General features: G+C 46.0%; 1 protein-coding gene across 1 annotated transcript in view; it reads right to left on the bottom strand.

The window, feature by feature from the left end:
- Ccdc38 (coiled-coil domain containing 38) overlaps positions 1-20,317 on the bottom strand; it is a 70,648-nt gene extending 50,331 nt beyond the window's left edge. Inside the window, exons 1-5 of the mRNA NM_001447180.1 lie at positions 20,150-20,317; positions 16,984-17,034; positions 10,193-10,243; positions 4,250-4,300; positions 345-395 (exon numbers count right to left, since the gene is read on the bottom strand). Of these exons, the coding sequence (NP_001434109.1) occupies positions 345-395; positions 4,250-4,300; positions 10,193-10,243; positions 16,984-17,020 (190 nt within the window). The 5' untranslated portion in view covers positions 17,021-17,034; positions 20,150-20,317. The remainder of the gene's footprint in view (positions 1-344; positions 396-4,249; positions 4,301-10,192; positions 10,244-16,983; positions 17,035-20,149) is intronic.
- Between the last annotated feature and the right edge of the window lie 134 nt (positions 20,318-20,451).

Below are 20,451 nucleotides of genomic sequence, written 5' to 3'. Positions count from 1 at the left end.
AGAGCACCCATGACCTACCTTAGGTGTTAAAGCTTTGTCAGATTTGGAGCTGAAAACCAAGAGATTCCCTATCTTATCATGAAGCAGGAGGAGGAGGGGAGAAAATAGAGGAGGAAGGTTGGTGGATTCACACAGAGCTCAGTTCCTCCTGTCCATCATCTTGACAGTCACTGGGTTAACCATTTTACCCATGAGAAGCTGAAGCAATCCAGCTAACTGTAGCAAGGGGATGCACTCTGACCTTTCTATGCTGACAGGAAGCTTCCTCCCTTACCCCTAAAGCCACCATGGTCCCTAATCATACCAGGCACATAGGAAGTCTACATTGACTGGTTGCTTTTTACCTGCAGAGCTCCTTGACGAGTGCAACTGGTATGTTATTCTGGCTCCTGGTTCTGTCCAAAGAAAAGGAAATACATGTTTCAAAATCCCGTAGACACAAGTGAGTATGGGTAAACCATATACCTAGAACAAACCTAAACAAATTGTATATGGGCTGGAGACATTACCCATCCATTGAGAGCTTAGACTTCTGCTCTTTCAGAGTACCTGAGGTGGGGTCCCAGCATCTATGTTGGGTAGCTTACAACTGCCTGGAAGTCCAGCTCTGGGGGATCATGAACCCTCTCCTGGCCTCTGTAGGCAGCTTCATTCACATACACACACACACATATACATACACACACACTCAGACACATACATATATCTACACACATTCATATACATACAAACACATACACACATACATACAAATAGACTCACACATACACACATGTATGTACACATATACACACACACATAAAGACAAGCACAGTCAGAACATATATACATACACAAACACACAGTCACACACACACACAGATACACATACACACATATACACATAATTAAAACTATGAGCCTAGCCTTTAATGACCAAGTCAACTCTTCAGCCTGAAAAATAAGATACTTTTTTTAAAAAAGGAAAAAACTTGTATATATTGCACAAACGTGGCTAAATTCAATAGTCAGGGACTTCCCAACAACTGCTATGGCTTTAAAACTATGGGCACAAAAACTCCTGTGCCCAGCAATTTCTGTAATTCTAGGAACTTACACCCCAGAAAATAATCAATCCCGAGAGCAGAAATGTATGTGCAATAGCTTTCATTCAGTGCCATTTGATAACCCAGGAGCTGACTGTGAGCCACTGCACGCCACAAACGAAACTGCTAGTGCGCTCCTTAGCGTCCTGATGCTGGGCTACTCTTCACCTATTGCCCACTTACTGTAAGTTATAAAGAAAATAAAAAACCAAAAACCCCAAACCAGGGCTGATGAGACGACTCAGACACCTCTGACCTCCACAGGTGCACACAGGCAGGATCAATAAACCACCAACTAACCAATCAATCACATTATTGCCACAGTGTAGGGACAGAGTGGGCAGAGAAAACTGCACGTGAAGCCTGGGTCTCTGAAGCTGCTGAGCAAGCAGGCTGTGGTAGCCATGGGTTTGGCACAGCCCCTCCCTCTTTGTCCAGGCTCAGGGTGAGGCTGGGTGATGATGCACTTACTTCAGCTGTAACACTCACAGAGTCAAAGACTTGCCTAGATGGAGAGAGACAGGGAGGAATCAGAGAGAGAGAGAGAGAGAGAGAGAGAGAGAGAGAGAGAGAGAGAGAGAAAGATACGTGGATGGATGGATGGATGGATGGATGGATGGATGGATGGATGAGTGGGTAAGTAAAAAGGACAGATTTGTGGGTGGGTGGATGGATAGATAGATAGATAGATAGATAGATAGATAGATAGATAGACAGACAGACAGATAGATAGTGTGAAAAGAAGAAGTTTGAGAACACAACTCAGCCGCGAATGTAACTATTAGTCTAGTGAAGTCTTTCAAAATTCCACATTGATACAGGAAAGTTGATGACACACTGATGCTAGTCTTTGGAAGTCCTGAGATGTCTGTCTTTCCTTTCATGTTTATTTCCTGAATGACTGAGGAGGTTGGTCTGTGGAAGAGATAGAAGGGAGCCAGCTAGTTCCATCTAGAAGAAAGCAGCTGGAGAATGTCCTCTGTTTAAGAAAACGCCACCACCGTGGTGGTGTTTAAACAATAGTTGGGATTGTAGTTCATAGCCAGCGTCTAGTGCAGATGTTCTCAGCCTGTGGGTCTGGACTCCTTGTTGTGGGTCGAATGACTCTTTCACAGGGGTTGCCTAAAACCATTGGAAAGCACAGATAATAACGACAGTTCATAAGGGTAGCAACGTTACAGCTAGGAAGTAGCAACAGAAATCATTTTCTGCTTGGAGGTCACCGCAGCATGCATGAGGAACTAAAGGATCTGGAATGCCCTACAGTGGGGAGAGGGAACCAGGGAATGGGAAAGTCTAATGTAGTGGGGACATCATGGTGGAGATGGGGATGGGAGGTGTGGGATGTGGAACAGTCAGAGAGTGGACCAGGAGGGGAAATAAAGTCTGGACTGTAAAAACATAACAAGGGTGGAGTGGTGGTATATATCTTTAGTCCCAGCACTGATGTGCAGTGTGTGTGTGTGTGTGTGTGTGTGTGTGTGTGTGTGTGTGTGTGTGTGTGCCTGTGAGGGAGTGGGAGGTAGAGACAGGAACAGAGCAAGAGACACGATGGCCAGAGTCAGAGTCACGTCGATCTCTGAATTAAAACGCTATCCTGGTCTATATAAAGAGTTCCAGAGCAGCCACAGCTACATAGTGAGACTTGTCTCATCAAGAGGAGAAAGATAAGAGTGGAAGCCCTCAAAACACATATATGCAAGTAACATTATACAGACTGAGCAGGCTGTATTTATATATTTAGGGACACACACACACACACACACATCAGCTATATGTAACAAGGTAGAAATGGTCTTTAATTTGAAAGAGAAGAAGGGAGGTTTAGGAGGAAAGTGGGAAATGATGTCATTGCAATCTCAAAAAAATAATTTAAAAAAATAATAAGAAGAAAAGAATCTAAACAAATCCTGGTGCCTGCCAGCCTTCTTTAAACCATCTGGATGCTGTCTACATCCTTGAGTGTAGCAGTGTGCACGGAAGTCATCACACTCCCGAGGATTGTGTGTGTGTGGTGGGCACCGAGGTGAAATCCAGTTTTACCTCAAGGAGTTTGCATCGCTGTTGAGACCTATCCTTCACGACGGCTGTAGGGACAAAGCAGACAGACGCACCAAAGCGATATTCTGCGTCTCACCTTCAGCCTTTCCTGCCCCAGGTCCCCTTCATCCTGGGAACCACCTGATATCAGACCTGAGAGCCGATTTTGCCAACTGAACAGTATGTGGCACCCGCAGCCTTGCTGGGAGGGTTGCGCGGATACTGTGAGCCCTCTGCCCCCGTGCCTGCCCTGTTGCCTTGCCAGGTCCCAGGGCATACTCTTTCTGTCACTGTCTCTATCACACACACTTACACACCACACAGATACCATGCAGCACCACACACACACACACACACACACACACACACACACACACACACACACACAAATATTCACATCACTGGTGTCTCTGTGCGAGCCCTTCCCAGCAATTCGCTCGGCCACCGCACAGCAGCTACCTCTTCCAACCTGATCACTCCCGTGGCTAAATTTCAACTTTCTTTTGTTTTGGAGTTGGGGAGGGGGTGATGTAATCATCATGTCCTTTACTCAAAACCTGAATAGGGGACTTGAAAAGACTAGGGTCCACAATAAAGGTTATTCTAATTTTATTCCAGCCCTATTGGTTGGCACTGCCTGGGTCTTGGTCATCTGCTGCTGTGGAGCTCCTGCCCCGCCCAGCTCTGTCCAGTCATGCTCCGCCCAGGAGCCACAGCTTGCAGGCTCTACTGTGCTCAGCAGCTAGGAGGACCATGATGAGAGTCTACCGCCTCCTGCTGGAGAATGCACAGCAAGTGCTGCTGGTGTGCTCCCAGGGCGAGCTATATCTGACAGGGCCAAGGTGCACAGTCTGGCAGTGCTGGAGGGTGCCAGCCTGGTGGTTGTCACCTGAGTAGTCAATAGCTGGGGACAGGTTACATGGGGTTCCAGAGAGCTGTCCTTCATCATGACAGTCACTGGGTTAACCGTTTTAGCCATGAAAAGCTGAAGCAATCCAGTTGCAAGGCGATGCACTCCACCCTTTTTATGCTGACAGGAAGCTTCCTCCCTCACCCCTAAAGCCACCACGGTCCCTAATCATACCAGGCACATAGGGAGTCTACATCAATTGGTTGCTTTTTACCTGCAGAGCTCCTTGCTGAGTGCACCTGGGATGGTATTCTGCCTCCTGGTTCTGTCCAAAGAAAAGGAAACACATGTTTCAAAGTCCTGTAGTCACAAGTGAGTATGCGCAAAGTAAACTATATTCCTTGAATAAATGTAAACAAACTGTATATAAGGGCTGAAGATATGACCCTTCCATTAAGAGCTTAGACTTCTGCTCTTTCAGAGGACCTGAGTTGGGGTCCCAGCATCTATGTTGGGCAGCTTACAACTGCCTGGAAGTCCAGCTCTAGGGGATCATGAACCATCTCCTGGCCTCTGTAGGCAGCTTCATTCACATGTACTCACACATTTATACACACATATATACAACACACATATACACACACACACTCAGACAAATACATATATCTACACATAGCCACACACATACAAACATATATACACATACACACAAATACATATACACACATACACACATACATACTGACACATACATACATGTATGTACACATAAACGCACATACACACATAAAGACAAGAACAGTCAGACACCCACATACATACACATACAAATACACAGTGACAAACACACGCATACACATACACATACACATATATACACATAATTAAAACTATGAGCCTAGCCTTTAATGGCCAAGTCATCTCTTCAACTTGAAAAATAACATAAACTTTTTAAAAAATTAAAAAACTTGTATGTGTTGCACCAACGTGGCTAAATTCAATAGTCAGTGACTTCCCAACAACTCCTGTGGCTTTAAAAACTATGGGCACACATACTCCTGTGCCCAGCAATTTTTCTAATTCTAGGAACTTACACCCCAGAAAATAATCAATCCCGAGAGCAGAAATGTATGTGCAATAGCTTTCATTCAGTGCCATTTGATAACCCAGGAGCTGACTGTGAGCCACTGCATGCCACAAACGAAACTGCTAGTGCGCTCCTTAGCGTCCTGATGCTGGGCTACTCTTAACCTGTTGCCCACTTACTGTAAGTTATAAAGAAAATAAAAAACCAAAAACCCCAAACCAGGGCTGATGAGACGACTCAAACACCTCTGACCTCCACAGGTGCACACAGGCAGGATCAATAAACCACCAACCAACCAATCAATCACATTATTGCCACAGTGTAGGGACAGAGTGGGCAGAGAAAACTGCACGTGAAGCCTGGGTCTCTGAAGCTGCTGAGCAAGCAAGCTGTGGTAGCCATGGGTTTGGCACAGCCCCTCCCTCTTTGTCCAGGCTCAGGGTGAGGCTGGGTGATGGTGCACTTACCTCAGGTAGGTAGGTAGATGGACAGACAGACAGATAGATAGATAGATAGATATGGGGTTGGATGGATGGATAGATAGATAGATGGATAGATAGATAGATAGATAGATAGATGGATGGTTGGATAGATGGATGGATGGATGGATGGATGGATGGATGGATAGGAAATTAGACAGACAGAGAGATAGATAAATAGATCGATAGGTAGATAGACAGACAGGCAGACAGATAGATATGTGGGTGGGTGGGTGGGTGGATGGATGGTTGGGTGGGTGGATGGGTGAGTAGATAGGTATGTGGATAGATAGATAGATAGATAGATAGATAGATAGATAGATAGATAGATAGACAGATAACATGAAAAGAAGAAGTTTGAGAATACAACTCAGCTGGGAAGGTAAATAACAGGCTAACGAAATCTTTAAAAATTCCACATTAGGGGCTGGGGATTTAGCTCAGTGGTAGAGCGCTTACCTAGGAAGCGCAAGGCCCTGGGTTCGGTCCCCAGCTCCGAAAAAAAGAACCAAAAAAAAAAAAAAATTCCACATTAATACAGGAAAATTGATGACGAACTGATGCTAAAGTCTTTGGAAGTCTTGAGATGCCTGTCTTTCCTTTCGTGTTTATTTCCTGAATGACTGAGGAGGTTGGTCTGTGGAAGAAGGAGGTAGAAGGGAGCCAGCTAGCTCCATCTAGAAGAAGGCAGCTGGGCAATGTCCTCTGTTTAAGAAAATGCCACCACCATGGTGGTGTTTGAACAATAGTTAGGATTTTAGTTCATAGCCAGCGTCTAGTGCAGATGTCTTGACCCCTTGTTGGGGGTCGAATGACTCTTTCACAGGGGTTGCCTAAAACCACTGGAAAGCACAGATAATAACGACAGTTCATAAGGGTAGAAATGTTACAGCTAGTAGGTAGCAACAGAAATCGTTTTCTGCTTGGAGGTCACTGCAGTATGCATGAGGAACTACACTAAAGGATCTGGAATGCCCTACAGTGGGGAGAGGGAACTGGTGGAACCCACGTCCAGTAGAGAGACAGGGCATCAAGTTGATGGATGGGGTTGCCATCCCACAGTCAAAATCTCTGACCCAGAATTGCTCCTGTGTGAAGGAACTACAGGGACAAAAATGGAGAGAAGAGCCTGAGGAACAGAATATCCAGTGACAAGAGGCCCAATTTGGGATCCAGCTCAAGGGGAGGCCCAAAGGCCTGACACTATTACTGAGGCTAGAGAGCACCCACAAAAAGGGACCTATCATGACTGCCCTTCAAAAGACCCAACAAGAGGCTGAAAGAGATATTTGCATCCAACCATGGACAGAAGCTGCTGACCCCTGTGAATGAATTAGGGAAAAGCTGGAGGAAGCTGAGGAGGAGGGCAACCCTGAAGGAGGACCAGCAGTCTCAACTAATCTTGACCCCTGAAATCGCTCAGACACTGGACCACAAACCAGGCAGCATACAGCAGCTGATATGAGGTCCTGACACATACACAGCAGAGGACTGCCGGGTCTGGACTCAGTCAGAGAAGAGGCACCTAACCCCTGAGAGACTTGGGGCCCCAGGGAATGGGAAGGTCTGATAGAGTGAGGACATCCTGCTGGAGATGGGGATGGGAGGTGTGGGATGTGGAACAGTCAAAGGGTGGACTGGGAGGAGGAATAAAGTCTGGATTGTAAAAAAAAAAATAAAGTAAAGATTAAGGGTAAATTATAAAAAAGACTTTTAAAAAAGAGTCTCAGCTTTAGGAAGGTTGAGAACCACTGTTCTAGCAGCCAATGCTCCCTGACCACAATGCCTTTCCCACTTTTCTCCCTGCCTCCACCCACCCTTCAAACACTAGGAGGGAAGCTGTGAACTGTGGCCTTCAAAGGTGTGGGTGCATCTGAGTCAGCAGTTTGTTGTTCACCCACAAGCCAGGGACCCCTGGGTCCTTGGCCTGCTCCATGGCCCTCCTCTTTTATTAGGTCAGAAGCGGCTCAGAAGGGTGAGGAAACACCTGTCTGCTTGACCTCTTTCTGCCCTGCTGACGTCAGGCTTGCTGCTTTGTGTGGACTTTTCTGTTGATGTTTCTGAAAGCCTCTGTAGTAAACTGAAGGAAGAACGAAAAACTTAACTGAGGGTCAAGGGTCAAGTGGACAGGGAGACACAAGTGTGGCTACTGAAGGCGAAGAAAACTGTGCCTGGGGGAAGTTTTAAGTAGATTTCCTGAGGACAGGTCAGTGGAGGTGATAGAAGGAGGAGCAAGAGGCCTTTGTTGAATCCCAATGTGAACCCACCCTTTATTCCTGTAATTGGCGTTGCCTGCTGTAAGTAACAGGTGAGCTGAAATTTTATAGTTTAAAAATTCAATAATTCTCTGCCCATAAGTGACTGTGTTCCTACCCTCTGCCATTTCTACTCCCCGTCCCTCTTCCTTTCTTTAACTTTTTTTTTTTTTTAAGACAGTGTGTCACTGTGGAGACTGGGCTGGCCTCAAACTCACAGAGATCTGCCCCTAGCTAATATCTACTCTTTTTTTCTGGCAGCACACGGACATTTGTGGTGGTTTCTGCTTTGTGAGCAGCCATTGGGTCTTCACTCACATTATTATATAACCTCTTTCTTGTGGTTTCTGGTTTTGTTTTGTTTTGTTTCTATCCCATTTCTATTTCATTATAGGGCATGGCATAGACCTAAGGGGCATTTGTTTCTAGTCTGTTCTAATCTGTTCGTTGAAAGATATTTTTGCTGTCTGTTTTATAATGGCTGGAAGGTGACCCAATGTCATCTTTGTGATTCGCAGAGTAAGCCTACTTTTATGGAATGATTTCCTGTGGTATTTTCCTCCTATCTCTTGTTGTATTTGCTGGGTGGGAAAGTAACTCATTTATTTATGAAACATGCATTAGAAACCAAATAACAAGGGTAGAGTGGTGGTATATATCTTTAGTCCCAGCACTGATGTGCAGTGTGTGTGTGTGTGTGTGTGTGTGTGTGTGTGCGTGTGAGGGAGTGGGAGGTAGAGACAGGAACAGAGCAAGGGACACGATGGCCAGAGTCAGAGTCATGTAGATCTCTGAATTAAAATGCTATCCTGGTCTATATAAAGAGTTCCAGAGCAGCCACAGCTACATAGTGAGACTTGTCTCATCAAGAGGAAAATGGTAAGAGTGGAAGCCCTCAAAACATGTATATGCAAGTAACATTATACAGACTGAGCAGGCTGTATTTATGTATTTAGGGACACACACACACACATCAGCTATATGTAACAAGGTAGAAATGGTCTTCAATTTGAAAGAGAAGAAGGGAGATTTAGGAGGAAAGTGGGAAATGATGTCATTGCAATCTCAAAAAAATAATTTAAAAAAATAATAAGAAGAAAAGAATCTAAACAAATCCTGGTGCCTGCCAGCCTTCTTTAAACCATCTGGATGCTGTCTACTTCTTTGAGTGTAGTAGTGTGCACGGAAGTCATCACACTCCCGAGGATTGTGTGTGTGTGGTGGACACCGAGGTGAAATCCAGTTTTACCTCAAGGAGTTTGCATCACTGTTGAGACCTATCCTTCACGACGGCTGTAGGGACAAAGAAGATAGACGCACCAAAGCAATATTCTGCGTCTCACCTTCAGCCTTTCCTGCCCCAGGTCCCCTTCATCCTGGGAACCACCTGATATCAGACCTGAGAGCCGATTTTGCCAACTGAACAGTATGTGGCACCCGCAGCCCTGCTGGGAGGGTCGCTCGGATACTGTGAGCCCTCTGCCCCCGTGCCTGCCCTGTTGCCTTGCCAGCGCAGGTCCCAGGGCATACTCTATCTTTGTCTCTGTTTCTGTCACTGTCTCTATCACACACACTTACACACCACACAGATACCATGCAGCACCACACACACACACACACACACACACACACACACACACACACACACACACAAATATTCACATCACTGGTGTCTCTGTGCGAGCCCTTCCCAGCAATTCGCTCGGCCACCGCACAGCAGCTACCTCTTCCAACCTGATCACTCCCGTGGCTAAATTTCAACTTTCTTTTGTTTTGGAGTTGGGGAGGGGGTGATGTAATCATCATGTCCTTTACTCAAAACCTGAATAGGGGACTTGAAAAGACTAGGGTCCACAATAAAGGTTATTCTAATTTTATTCCAGCCCTATTGGTTGGCACTGCCTGGGTCTTGGTCATCTGCTGCTGTGGAGCTCCTGCCCCGCCCAGCTCTGTCCAGTCATGCTCCGCCCAGGAGCCACAGCTTGCAGGCTCTACTGTGCTCAGCAGCTAGGAGGACCATGATGAGAGTCTACCGCCTCCTGCTGGAGAATGCACAGCAAGTGCTGCTGGTGTGCTCCCAGGGCGAGCTATATCTGACAGGGCCAAGGTGCACAGTCTGGCAGTGCTGGAGGGTGCCAGCCTGGTGGTTGTCACCTGAGTAGTCAATAGCTGGGGACAGGCTACATGGGGTTCCAGAGAGCTGTCCTTCATCATGACAGTCACTGGGTTAACCGTTTTAGCCATGAGAAGCTGAAGCAATCCAGCTAACAGTAGCAAGGTGATGCACTCCGACCTTTTTATGCTGATAGGAAGCTTCCTCCCTTACCCCTAAAGCCACCACGGTCCCTAATCATACCAGGCACATAGGAAGTCTACATCAACTGGTTGCTTTTTACCTGCAGAGCTCCTTGCTGAGTGCACCTGGGATGGTGTTCTGCCTCCTGGTTCTGTCCAAAGAAAAGGAAACACATGTTTCAAAGTCCTGTAGTCACAAGTGAGTATGCGCAAAGTAAACTATATTCCTTGAATAAATGTAAACAAACTGTATATGGGGGCTGAAGATATGACCCTTCCATTAAGAGCTTAGACTTCTGCTCTTTCAGAGGACCTGAGTTGGGGTCCCAGCATCTATGTTGGGCAGCTTACAACTGCCTGGAAGTCCAGCTCTGGGGGATCATGAACACTCTTCTGGCCTCTGTAGGCAGCTTCATTCACATGCACACACACATATACACACACATATATACAACACACATATACACACCCTCAGACATGTACATATATCTACTCATAGCCACACACCTACAAACACATGTACACATACATACAAATACATATCCACACACATACACACATACTCACACATACATAGATGTATGTACACATATACGCACATACACACATAAAGACAAGCAGTCAGACACACACATACATACACATACAAATACACAGTGACAGACACACACATACACATACACATACACATATATACACATAATTAAAACTATGAGCCTAGCCTTTAATGGCCAAGTCATCTCTTCAACTTGAAAAATAACATAAACTTTTTAAAAAATTAAAAAACTTGTATGTGTTGCACAAATGTGGCTAAATTCAATAGTCAGTGACTTCCCAACAACTCTCTGGCTTTAAAAACTATGGGCACATAAACTCTTGTGCCCTGCAATTTTTCTAATTCTAGGAACTTACACCCCAGAAAATAATCAATCCCGAGAGCAGAAATGTATGTACAATAGCGTCCATTCAGTGCCATTTAATAACCCAGGAGCTGACTGTGAGCCACTGCATGCCACAAACGAAACTGCTAGTGCGCTCCTTAGCGTCCTGATGCTGGGCTACTCTTCACCTGTTGCCCACTTACTGTAAGTTATAAAGAAAATAAAAAACCAAAAAACCCCAAACCAGGGCTGATGAGACGACTCAGACACACTGACCTCCACAGGTGCACACAGGCAGGATCAATAAACCACCAACCAACCAATCAATCACATTATTGCCACAGTGTAGGGACAGAGTGGGCAGAGAAAACTGCACATGAAGCCTGGGTCTCTGAAGCTGCTGAGCAAGCAAGCTGTGGTAGCCATGGGTTTGGCACAGCCCCTCCCTCTTTGTCCAGGCTCAGGGTGAGGCTGGGTGATGGTGCACTTACCTCAGGTAGGTAGGTAGGTAGATAGATAGATAGATAGATAGATAGATAGATAGATAGATAGATAGATAGATAGACAGACAGATATGTGGCTGAATGGTTGGATGGATGGACAGATGGATGGATGGATGGATGGATGGATGGATGGATGGATGGATGGATGCATGCATGCATGGATGCATGCATGGATGGATGTATGTATGGGTGGTTGGTTGGATAGGTAAGTAGTCAGACAGATAGATAAATAGATAGGTAGATAGACAGACAGATAGATAGATATATGGTTGGGTGGATGGATGGATGGTTGAGTGGGTGGGTAGAAAGAAAGATATGTAGATGGATGGAGAGATAGATGACAGATAGATAGATAGATAGATAGATAGATAGATAGATAGATAGATAGATAGATAGATACATGGATGGATAGGCAGATGGGTGTATAGATAGACAGACAGACAGACAGATAACATGAAAAGAAGAAGTTTGAAAATACAACTCAGCTGCGAAGGTAAATAACAGGGTAGTGATGTCTTTAAAAATTCCACATCGATGGGGGGAGGATGGGGAGGGGAACACCCATATGTAAGGGGAGGAGGAGGGGTTAGGAGGATGTTGGCCCGGAAACCGGGAAGGGGAATAACAATCGAAATGTAAATAAGAAATACTCAAGTTAATAAAGATGGAAAAAAAATTCCACATAGATACAGGAAAATTGATGACAAACTGATGCTACAGTCTTTGGAAGTCCTGAGATGCTTGTCTTTCCTTTCGTATTTATCTCCTGAATGACTGAGGAGGTCAGTCTGTGGAAGAAGGAGGTAGAAGGGAGCCAGCTAGCTCCATCTAGAAGACGGCAGCTGGGCAATGCCCTCTGTTTAAGGAAACGCCACCACCGTGGTGGAGTTTGAACAATAGTTGGCCAGCGTCTAGTGCAGATGTTCTCAGCCTGTGGGTCTGGACCCCTTGTTGGGGGTCGAATGACTCTTTCACAGGGGTTGCCTAAAACCATTGGAAAGCACAGATAATAACGACAGTTCATAAGGGTAGCAACGTTACAGCTAGGAAGTAGCAACAGAAATCATGTTCTGCTTGGAGGTCACCGCAGCATGCATGAGGAACTAAAGGATCTGGAATGCCCTACAGTGGGGAGAGGGAACTGGTAGAGTCCACCTCCAGTAGAGAGACAGGGCATCAAGTGGAGGAATGGGTTTGCCATCCCACAATTAAAAACTTTGGCCAAAATGGCTCCTGTGTGAAGGAACTACAGGGACAAAAATGGAGAAGAGCCTGAGGAACAGAATGTCCAGTGACAAGAGGCCCAAATTGTGATCCAGCTCAAGGGGAGACCCCTAGGCTTGACACTATTACTGAGGCTATGGTGTGCTCACAAAAATGGACCTATCATGACTGCCCTCTGAAAGACCCAACAAGCAGCTGAAAGAGTCAGATGCAGATATTTACACTCAACCAATAAACAGAAGCTGCTGACCCCTGTGGTTGAATTAGGGAAAAGCTGGAAGAAGCTGAGGAGGAGGGCAACCCTGTCGGAGGACCAGCAGTCTCAATTAACCTGGACCCCCGAGACACTGGACCACAAACCAGGCAGCATACAGCAGCTGATATGAGGTCCCGACACATACACAGCAGAGGACTGCCGGGTCTGGACTCAGTCAGAGAAGAGGCACCTAACCCCTGAGAGACTTGGGGCCCCAGGGAATGGGAAGGTCTGATGGAGTGGGGACATCCTGCTGGAGATGGGGATGGGAGGTGTGGGATGTGGAACAGTCAAAGGGTGGACTGGGAGGAGGAATAAAGTCTGGATTGTAAAAAAAATAAAGATTAAGGGTAAATTATAAAAAAGACTTTCAAAAAAGAGTCTCAGCTTTAGGAAGGTTGAGAACCACTGTTCTAGCAGCCAATGCTCCCTGACCACAATGCCTTTCCCACTTTTCTCCCTGCCTCCACCCTCCCTTCAAACACTAGGAGGGAACTGGGAACTGTGGCCTTCAAAGGTGTGGGTGCATCTGAGTCAGCAGTTTGTTGTTCACCCACAAGCCAGGCACCCCTGGGTCCTTGGCCTGCTCCATGGCCCTCCTCTTTTATTAGGTCAGAAGCGGCTCAGAAGGGTGAGGAAACACCTGTCTGCTTGACCTCTTTCTGCCCTGCTGGCGTCAGGCTTGCTGCTTTGTGTGGACTTTTCTGTTGATGTTTCTGATAGCCTCTGTAGTAAACAGAAGGAAGAACGAAAAACTTAACTGAGGGTCAAGGGTCAAGTGGACAGGGAGACAGGCAGGAGGGGTCCTCATGTGAGTCTGGTGCTGTGAGTGGAAAGCCAGTGCTGGGTGAAGTGTCTGTAGAGGGTGTTTGATTCCCTGCACTGAAGCTGGGGTTATAGGCACTTGTGAGCGACCTAATGTGGGTCCTGGGAACTGCCCTTGGCTCTTTGGAAGAACAGCAAGGACCTTTAACAGCTGAGCCTCACTAAGGCTCAAGTCTTTGGTCTTAAAGCTTCCTGTGTCTACAAACCCTCTGTTTGCAAGCGACTCTCAGTCAGTGCCTCCTCAGACCGTCAGTGGGCTGTGTTCAGGTTTAAAGAAGGCTGTGATATAACTACCCATGAAAAAGAAGTATAATTTCTTTTTGTGCTTCCTGGGCATATGTAGACTATGAGCACAGTGTATGGTCTACAAAGACAAGGGAGAAACTTTGCTGTGGCCTGACGTCTGTTCCCTAAGCTGCGTGACAATCAAGGAGAGGAACATTAAAATGACCTAAGGACAGTGACCATGTCACTATTCTTTTATGTGTGAGTAGTGGTCCAAGTGACTTACGTTTGATCTGAAAGTCAAACAAATCCACAAAATACAAACAAGTGTGGGTACCGAAGGTGAAGAAAACTGTGCCTGGGGAAGTTGTAAGTAGATTTCCTGAGGATAAGTCAGTGGAGGTAACAGAAGTAGGAGCAAGAGGCATTTGTTGAATGCCAATTTGAATCCACCCTTTGTTTCTGTAATTGGCATTGCCTGCCAAAAATAACAGGTGAGTCGAAATTTTATAGTATAAAAATTCCATAATCCTCTACCCATAAGTGACTGTGTTTCTACCCTCTGCCATTTCTACACAGAGATCTGCCCCTGGCTAATATCTACACAGAGATCTGCCCCTGGCTAATATCTACACAGAGATCTGCCCCTGGCTAATATCTACACAGAGATCTGCCCCTAGCTAATATCTACACAGAGATCTGCCCCTGGCTAATATCTACACAGAGATCTGCCCCTGGCTAATATCTACTTTTGCTTTGGCAGCACAAGGACAGTCGTGGTTGTGTGTCTGCTCTGTGATCAACCATTGGGTCTTCACTTACATTATTTTATGCCTTCTTTCTTCTGGTCTTTGGTTTTGTTTCATTTTGTTTCTATCCGATCTCTATTTTATTATAGGTCATGGTGTGGACCTAAAGGACATTTGTTTCTAATCTGCTCTAATCTGTTTATTGAAAGATATATTTGCTGTCTGTTTTATAATGGCTGTAAGGTGACCCAAAGAGTCATCCTTGTGATTTAGAGAGTAAGCCTACTTTTATGGAATGATTTTCTGTGGTTTTTTTCCCCCCATCTCTTGTAGTATTTGCTGGGCAGGGAAAGTAACTCTCATTTATTTATGAAACATACCATAGGAACTAAATAACAAGGGTGGAGTGGTAATATAAATCTTTAGTTCCAGCACTGATGTGCAGTGTGTGTGTGTGTGTGTGTGTGTGTGTGTGTGTGTGTGTGTGTGTGTGTGTGTAAGGGGAGGGAAAAAGACAGGGACAGAGAGAGACTCAGATGGCCAGAGTCAGAGTCAGAATCAGGTAGATCTCTGAGTTAAAAGGCTATCCTGGTCTACATAAAGAGTTCCAAGATAGCCACAGCTACATAGTGAGTCTTGTCTCAACAAGAGAAAAAAGATAAGGGGAGGAAGCCTTGAAAACATATATATGCAAGTAACATTATACATACTGAGCAGACTGTATTTATGTATTTAAGGACACACACACACACACACACACACACACACACACACACACACAAACCATGTATATATAACAAGGTAAAAACAAGTCTTGAATTTGAAAGAGAAGAAGGGAAGTTTTAGAGGAAAGTGGGAAATGACATCATTGCAATCTCAAAAAATAATTTAAAAAAATAATAAAAGAATCTAAACAAATCCTGGTGCCTGCCAGCCTTCTTTAAACCATCTGGAAGCTGTCTACATCCTTGAGTGTAGGAGTGTGCACGGAAGCCATCACGCTCAGGAGGATTGTGTGTGTGTGTGGACACCGAGGTCAAATCCAGTTTTACCTCAACGAGTTTGCATCACTGTTGAGACCTATCCTTAGAGAAGGCTGTAGGGACAAAGCAGACAGAGGCACCAAAGCGATACTCTGTGTCTCAGCTTCATCCTTCCCTGCCCCAGGTCCCCTTCATCCTGGGAACTGTCTGGTATCAGACCTGAGAGCTGATCTGGCCAACTGAACAGTGTGTGGCATCTGCAGCCTTGCTAGGAGCGTGGCTCAGACACTGTGAGCCCCATGCCTGGCAGCTCAGGTCTCCAACAACTGTCTGCTAAGTTCAGGTTCCAAGTCCCAAGGCACACTGTTTCTTAGTCTTTGTTTCTGTCACTGTCTCTAACACACACACACACACACACACACACACACACACACACAACCACTGTCTTTGTTTCTGTCATTGTCTCTAACACACACACACACACACACACACACACACACACTCACATCACTAGTGTCCCTTTCCAGCAATTCGCTTGGCCACCGCAGCCCACCTCACTGCAGCTATCTCCTCCAACTGGATCATTCCCAGTGGCTAAATTTCTATTTGTTTTGCTTTGAATTCAAAACCTAGGGGTTCAGGAGGGGGTGATAAAATAATCACCTCCTTTACTACAAACCTGAAAGGGGAACTTCAAAAGACTGGCGTCCGTAATAAAGTTTATTCTAATTTTATTCCAGCCATCCTGGTTGGTAGTGCCCAGGTCTTGGTCATGGGCTGCTGACGAGCTCCTGCGCCGCCCTGCCCCATCCCGGCCCAGGAGTCATAGCTCTCAGGCTCTAATGTCCTCTGCAGCCCTCCAGTTGCTAGGACAACCATGATGAGTAGCCACTGCCTCCTGCTACAGAACTCACAGCAAGTGGTGCTGCTGTGCTCCCAGGGCGAGCTATATCTGACAGGGCCCGCCCTGTGCAGCCTGGCAGTGCTGGACGGTGCCAGTCTGGTGGTTGTCACCTGAGTAGTCAATAGCTGGGGACAGGCTACATGGGGTTCCAGAGAGCTGTCCTTCATCATGACAGTCACTGGGTTAACCGTTTTAGCCATGAGAAGCTGAAGCAATCCAGTAGCAAGGCGATGCACTCCACCATTTTTATGCTGACAGGAAGCTTCCTCCCTTACCCCTAAAGCCACCACGGTCCCTAATCATACCAGGCACATAGGAAGTCTACATCTGGCTGCTTTTTACCTGCAGAGCTCCTTGACACGTGCAACTGGGATGCCATTCTGCCTCCTGGTTCTGTCCAAAGAAAAGGAAACACATGTTTCAAAGTCCTGTAGTCACAAGTGAGTATGCGCAAAGTAAACTATATTCCTAGAATAAATGTAAACAAACTGTATATAGGGCCTGAAGATATGACCCTTCCATTCCACTTCTGCTCTTTCAGAGGACCTGAGTTGGGGTCCCAGCATCTATGTTGGGCAGCTTACAACTGCCTGGAAGTCCAACCCTCTCCTGGCCTCTGTAGGCAGCTTCATTCACATGCACACACACAATACACACATACACACACTCTCAGACATAAACATATATCTACACATATCCACACATGTACAAACACATATCCACACATACACATATACAGACTCACTCATACACACATGTGGGCACACATATACGCACTTACACACATAAAGACAAGCACAGGCACACACATACATATACACACAAACATACAGACCCACACACACATGTACACATGCACACACATATTCACATAATTAAAACTGTGAGCCTAACCTTTAATGGCCAAGTCAACTTCTCAGCCTGAAAAATAAGGTGATTTAAAAAAAATTAAAAAACTTGTATGTGTTGCACAAACGTGACTAAATTCAGTAGTCAGTGACTTCCCAACAACTGCTGTGTCTTTAAAAACTATGGGCACATAAACTCCTGTGCCCAGCAATTTTTCTAATTCTAGGAACTTACATCCCAGAAAATAATCAATCCCGAGAGCAGAAATGTATGTGCAATAGCGTTCATTCAGTGCCATTTAATAACCCAGGAGCTGACTGTGAGCCACTGCACACCACAAACGAAACTGCTAGTGCACTCCTTAGCGTCCTGATGCTGGGCTACTCTTCACCTGTTGTCCACTTACTGTAAGTTATAAAGAAAATAAAAACCAAAAACCCCAAACCAGGGCTGATGAGACGACTCAGACACCTCTGACCTCCACAGGTGCACACAGGCAGGATCAATAAACCACCAACCAACCAATCAATCACATTATTGCCACAGTGTAGGGACAGAGTGGGCAGAGAAAACTGCACGTGAAGCCTGGGTCTCTGAAGCTGCTGAGCAAGCAAGCTGTGGTAGCCATGGGTTTGGCACAGCCCCTCCCTCTTTGTCCAGGCTCAGGGTGAGGCTGGCTGATGGTGCACTTACTTCAGCTGTAACACTCACAGAGTCAAAGACCTGCCTAGACAAGCAGACAGACAGTCAGTCAGACAGACAGACAGACAGACAGACACCTGGATTGATGGATGGATGGATAGATAGATAGATAGATAGATAGATAGATAGATAGATAGATAGATAGATAATGTGAAAAGAAGTTTGAGAACACAACTCAGCTGGGAAGGTAAATAACAGGCTAGTGAAATCTTTAAAAATTCCACATAGATACAGAAAAATTGATGACAAACTGATGCTAGTCTTTGGAAGTCCTGAGATGCTTGTCTTTCCTTTCGTATTTATTTCCTGAATGACTGAGGAGGTCAGTCTGTGGAAGAAGGAGGTAGAAGGGAGCCAGCTAGCTCCATCTAGAAGAAGGCAGCTGGACAATGTCCTCTGTTTAAGAAAATGCCACCACCGTGGTGGTGTTTGAACAAAAGTTGAGTTTTTAGTTCATAGCCAGCGTCTAGTGCTGATGTTCTCAACCTGTGGGTCTCGACCCCTTATTGGGGGTCTTTCACAGGGGTTGCCTAAAACCACTGGAAAGCACAGATATTAACTACAGTTCATAAGGGTAGCAACGTTACAGCTAGGAAGTAGCAACAGAAATCATTTTCTGCTTGGAGGTCACCGCAGCATGCATGAGGAACTAAAGGATCTGGAATGCCCTACAGTGGGGAGAGGGAACTGGTAGAACCCACATCCAGTAGAGAGACAGGGCATCAAGTTGATGGATGGGGTCGCCATCCCACAGTCAAAAACTCTGACCAAAATTGCTCTTGTCTGAAGGAACCACAGGGACAAAAATGGAGAAGAGCCTGAGGAAAAGGAAGTCCAACGACAAGAGGCCCAAATTGGGATCCAGCTCAAGGGGAGGCTCCAAGGCCTGACACTATTACTGAGGCTAGGGAGCACTCACAAAAAGGGACCTATCATGACTGCCCTCCAAACTACCCAACAAGCAGCTGAAAGTGTCAGATGTAGATAGATATTTATACCCAACCAATGGGCAGAAGCTGCTGACCCCTGTGATTGAATTAGGGAAAAGCTGGAAGAAGCTGAGGAGGAGGGTGACCCTGTAGAAGGACCAGTGGTCTCAACTAACCTGGATCTCCAAGATCTCTCAGACACTGAACCACCAACCAGGCAGCATACAGCAGCTGATGTGAGGCCCCTGACACATACACAGCAGACGACTGCCGGGTCTGGACTCAGTCAGAGAAGATGCACCTAACCACTGAGAGACTTGGCTGATGTAGTGGGGACATCATGGTGGAGATGGGGATGGGAGGTGTGGGATGTGGAAGAGTCAGAGAGTGGACCAGGAGGGGAAATAAAGTCTGGACTGTAAAAACCTAACAAGGGTGGAGTGGTGGTATATATCTTTAGTCCCAGCACTGATGTGCAGTGTGTGTGTGTTTGTAAGGGGCCTAGGGGGCAGAGACAGGGACAGAGCAAGAGACACAGATGGCCAGAGTCAGGTAGATCTCTGAATCAAAAGGCTATCCTGGTCTACATAAAGAGTTCCAAAATAGCCAGAGCTACATAGTAAGACTTGTCTTAACAAGAGAAAAAAGATAGGGGGGGGGGGAAGCCCTCAAAAAATATATGTGCAAGGCTGTACTTATTTATTTAGGGACACACACACACACACACACACACACACACACACACACACACACCAGGTATATGTAACGAGGTAGAAAAGGTCTTGAATTTGAAAGAGAAGAAGGAAGGTTTAGGAGGAAAGTGGGAAATGACGTCATTGCAATCTCAAAAAAAATAATTTAAAAAAATTAATAATAAAAGAATCTAAACAAACCCTGTGTGCCTGCCAGCCTTCTTTAAATAATCTGGATGCTGTCTACATCTTTGAGTGTAGCAGTGTGCACGGAAGCCACCACACTCCCGAGAATTGTATGTGTGTGGCAGACACCCAGGTCAAATCCCGTTTTACCTTAATGAGTTTGGATCACAGTTGAGACCTATCCTTAGAGAAGGCTGTAGGTACAAAGCAGACAGAGGCACCAAAGCGATACTCTGCGTCTCAGCTTCATTCTTCCCTGCCCCAGGTCCCCTTCATCCTGGGAACCGTCTGGTATCAGACCTGAGAGCTGATCTGGCCAACCGAACAGTGTGTGGCACCCGCAGCCTTGCTGGGAGGGTCGCGCGGATACTGTGAGCCCTCTGCCCCCGTGCCTGCCCTGTTTCCTTGCCAGCGCAGGTCCCCAACAACTGTCTGCTAGGTTTAGGTTCCAG

This window comes from Rattus norvegicus, chromosome 7 (genome assembly GCF_021556685.1).
Source record: "Rattus norvegicus strain SHRSP/BbbUtx chromosome 7, alternate assembly SHRSP_T2T, whole genome shotgun sequence".
NCBI classification, from domain to species: domain Eukaryota; kingdom Metazoa; phylum Chordata; class Mammalia; order Rodentia; family Muridae; genus Rattus; species Rattus norvegicus.
The sequence above is the reverse complement of the archived record's forward strand: the minus strand, read 5'-3'. Positions and strand labels throughout refer to the sequence as shown.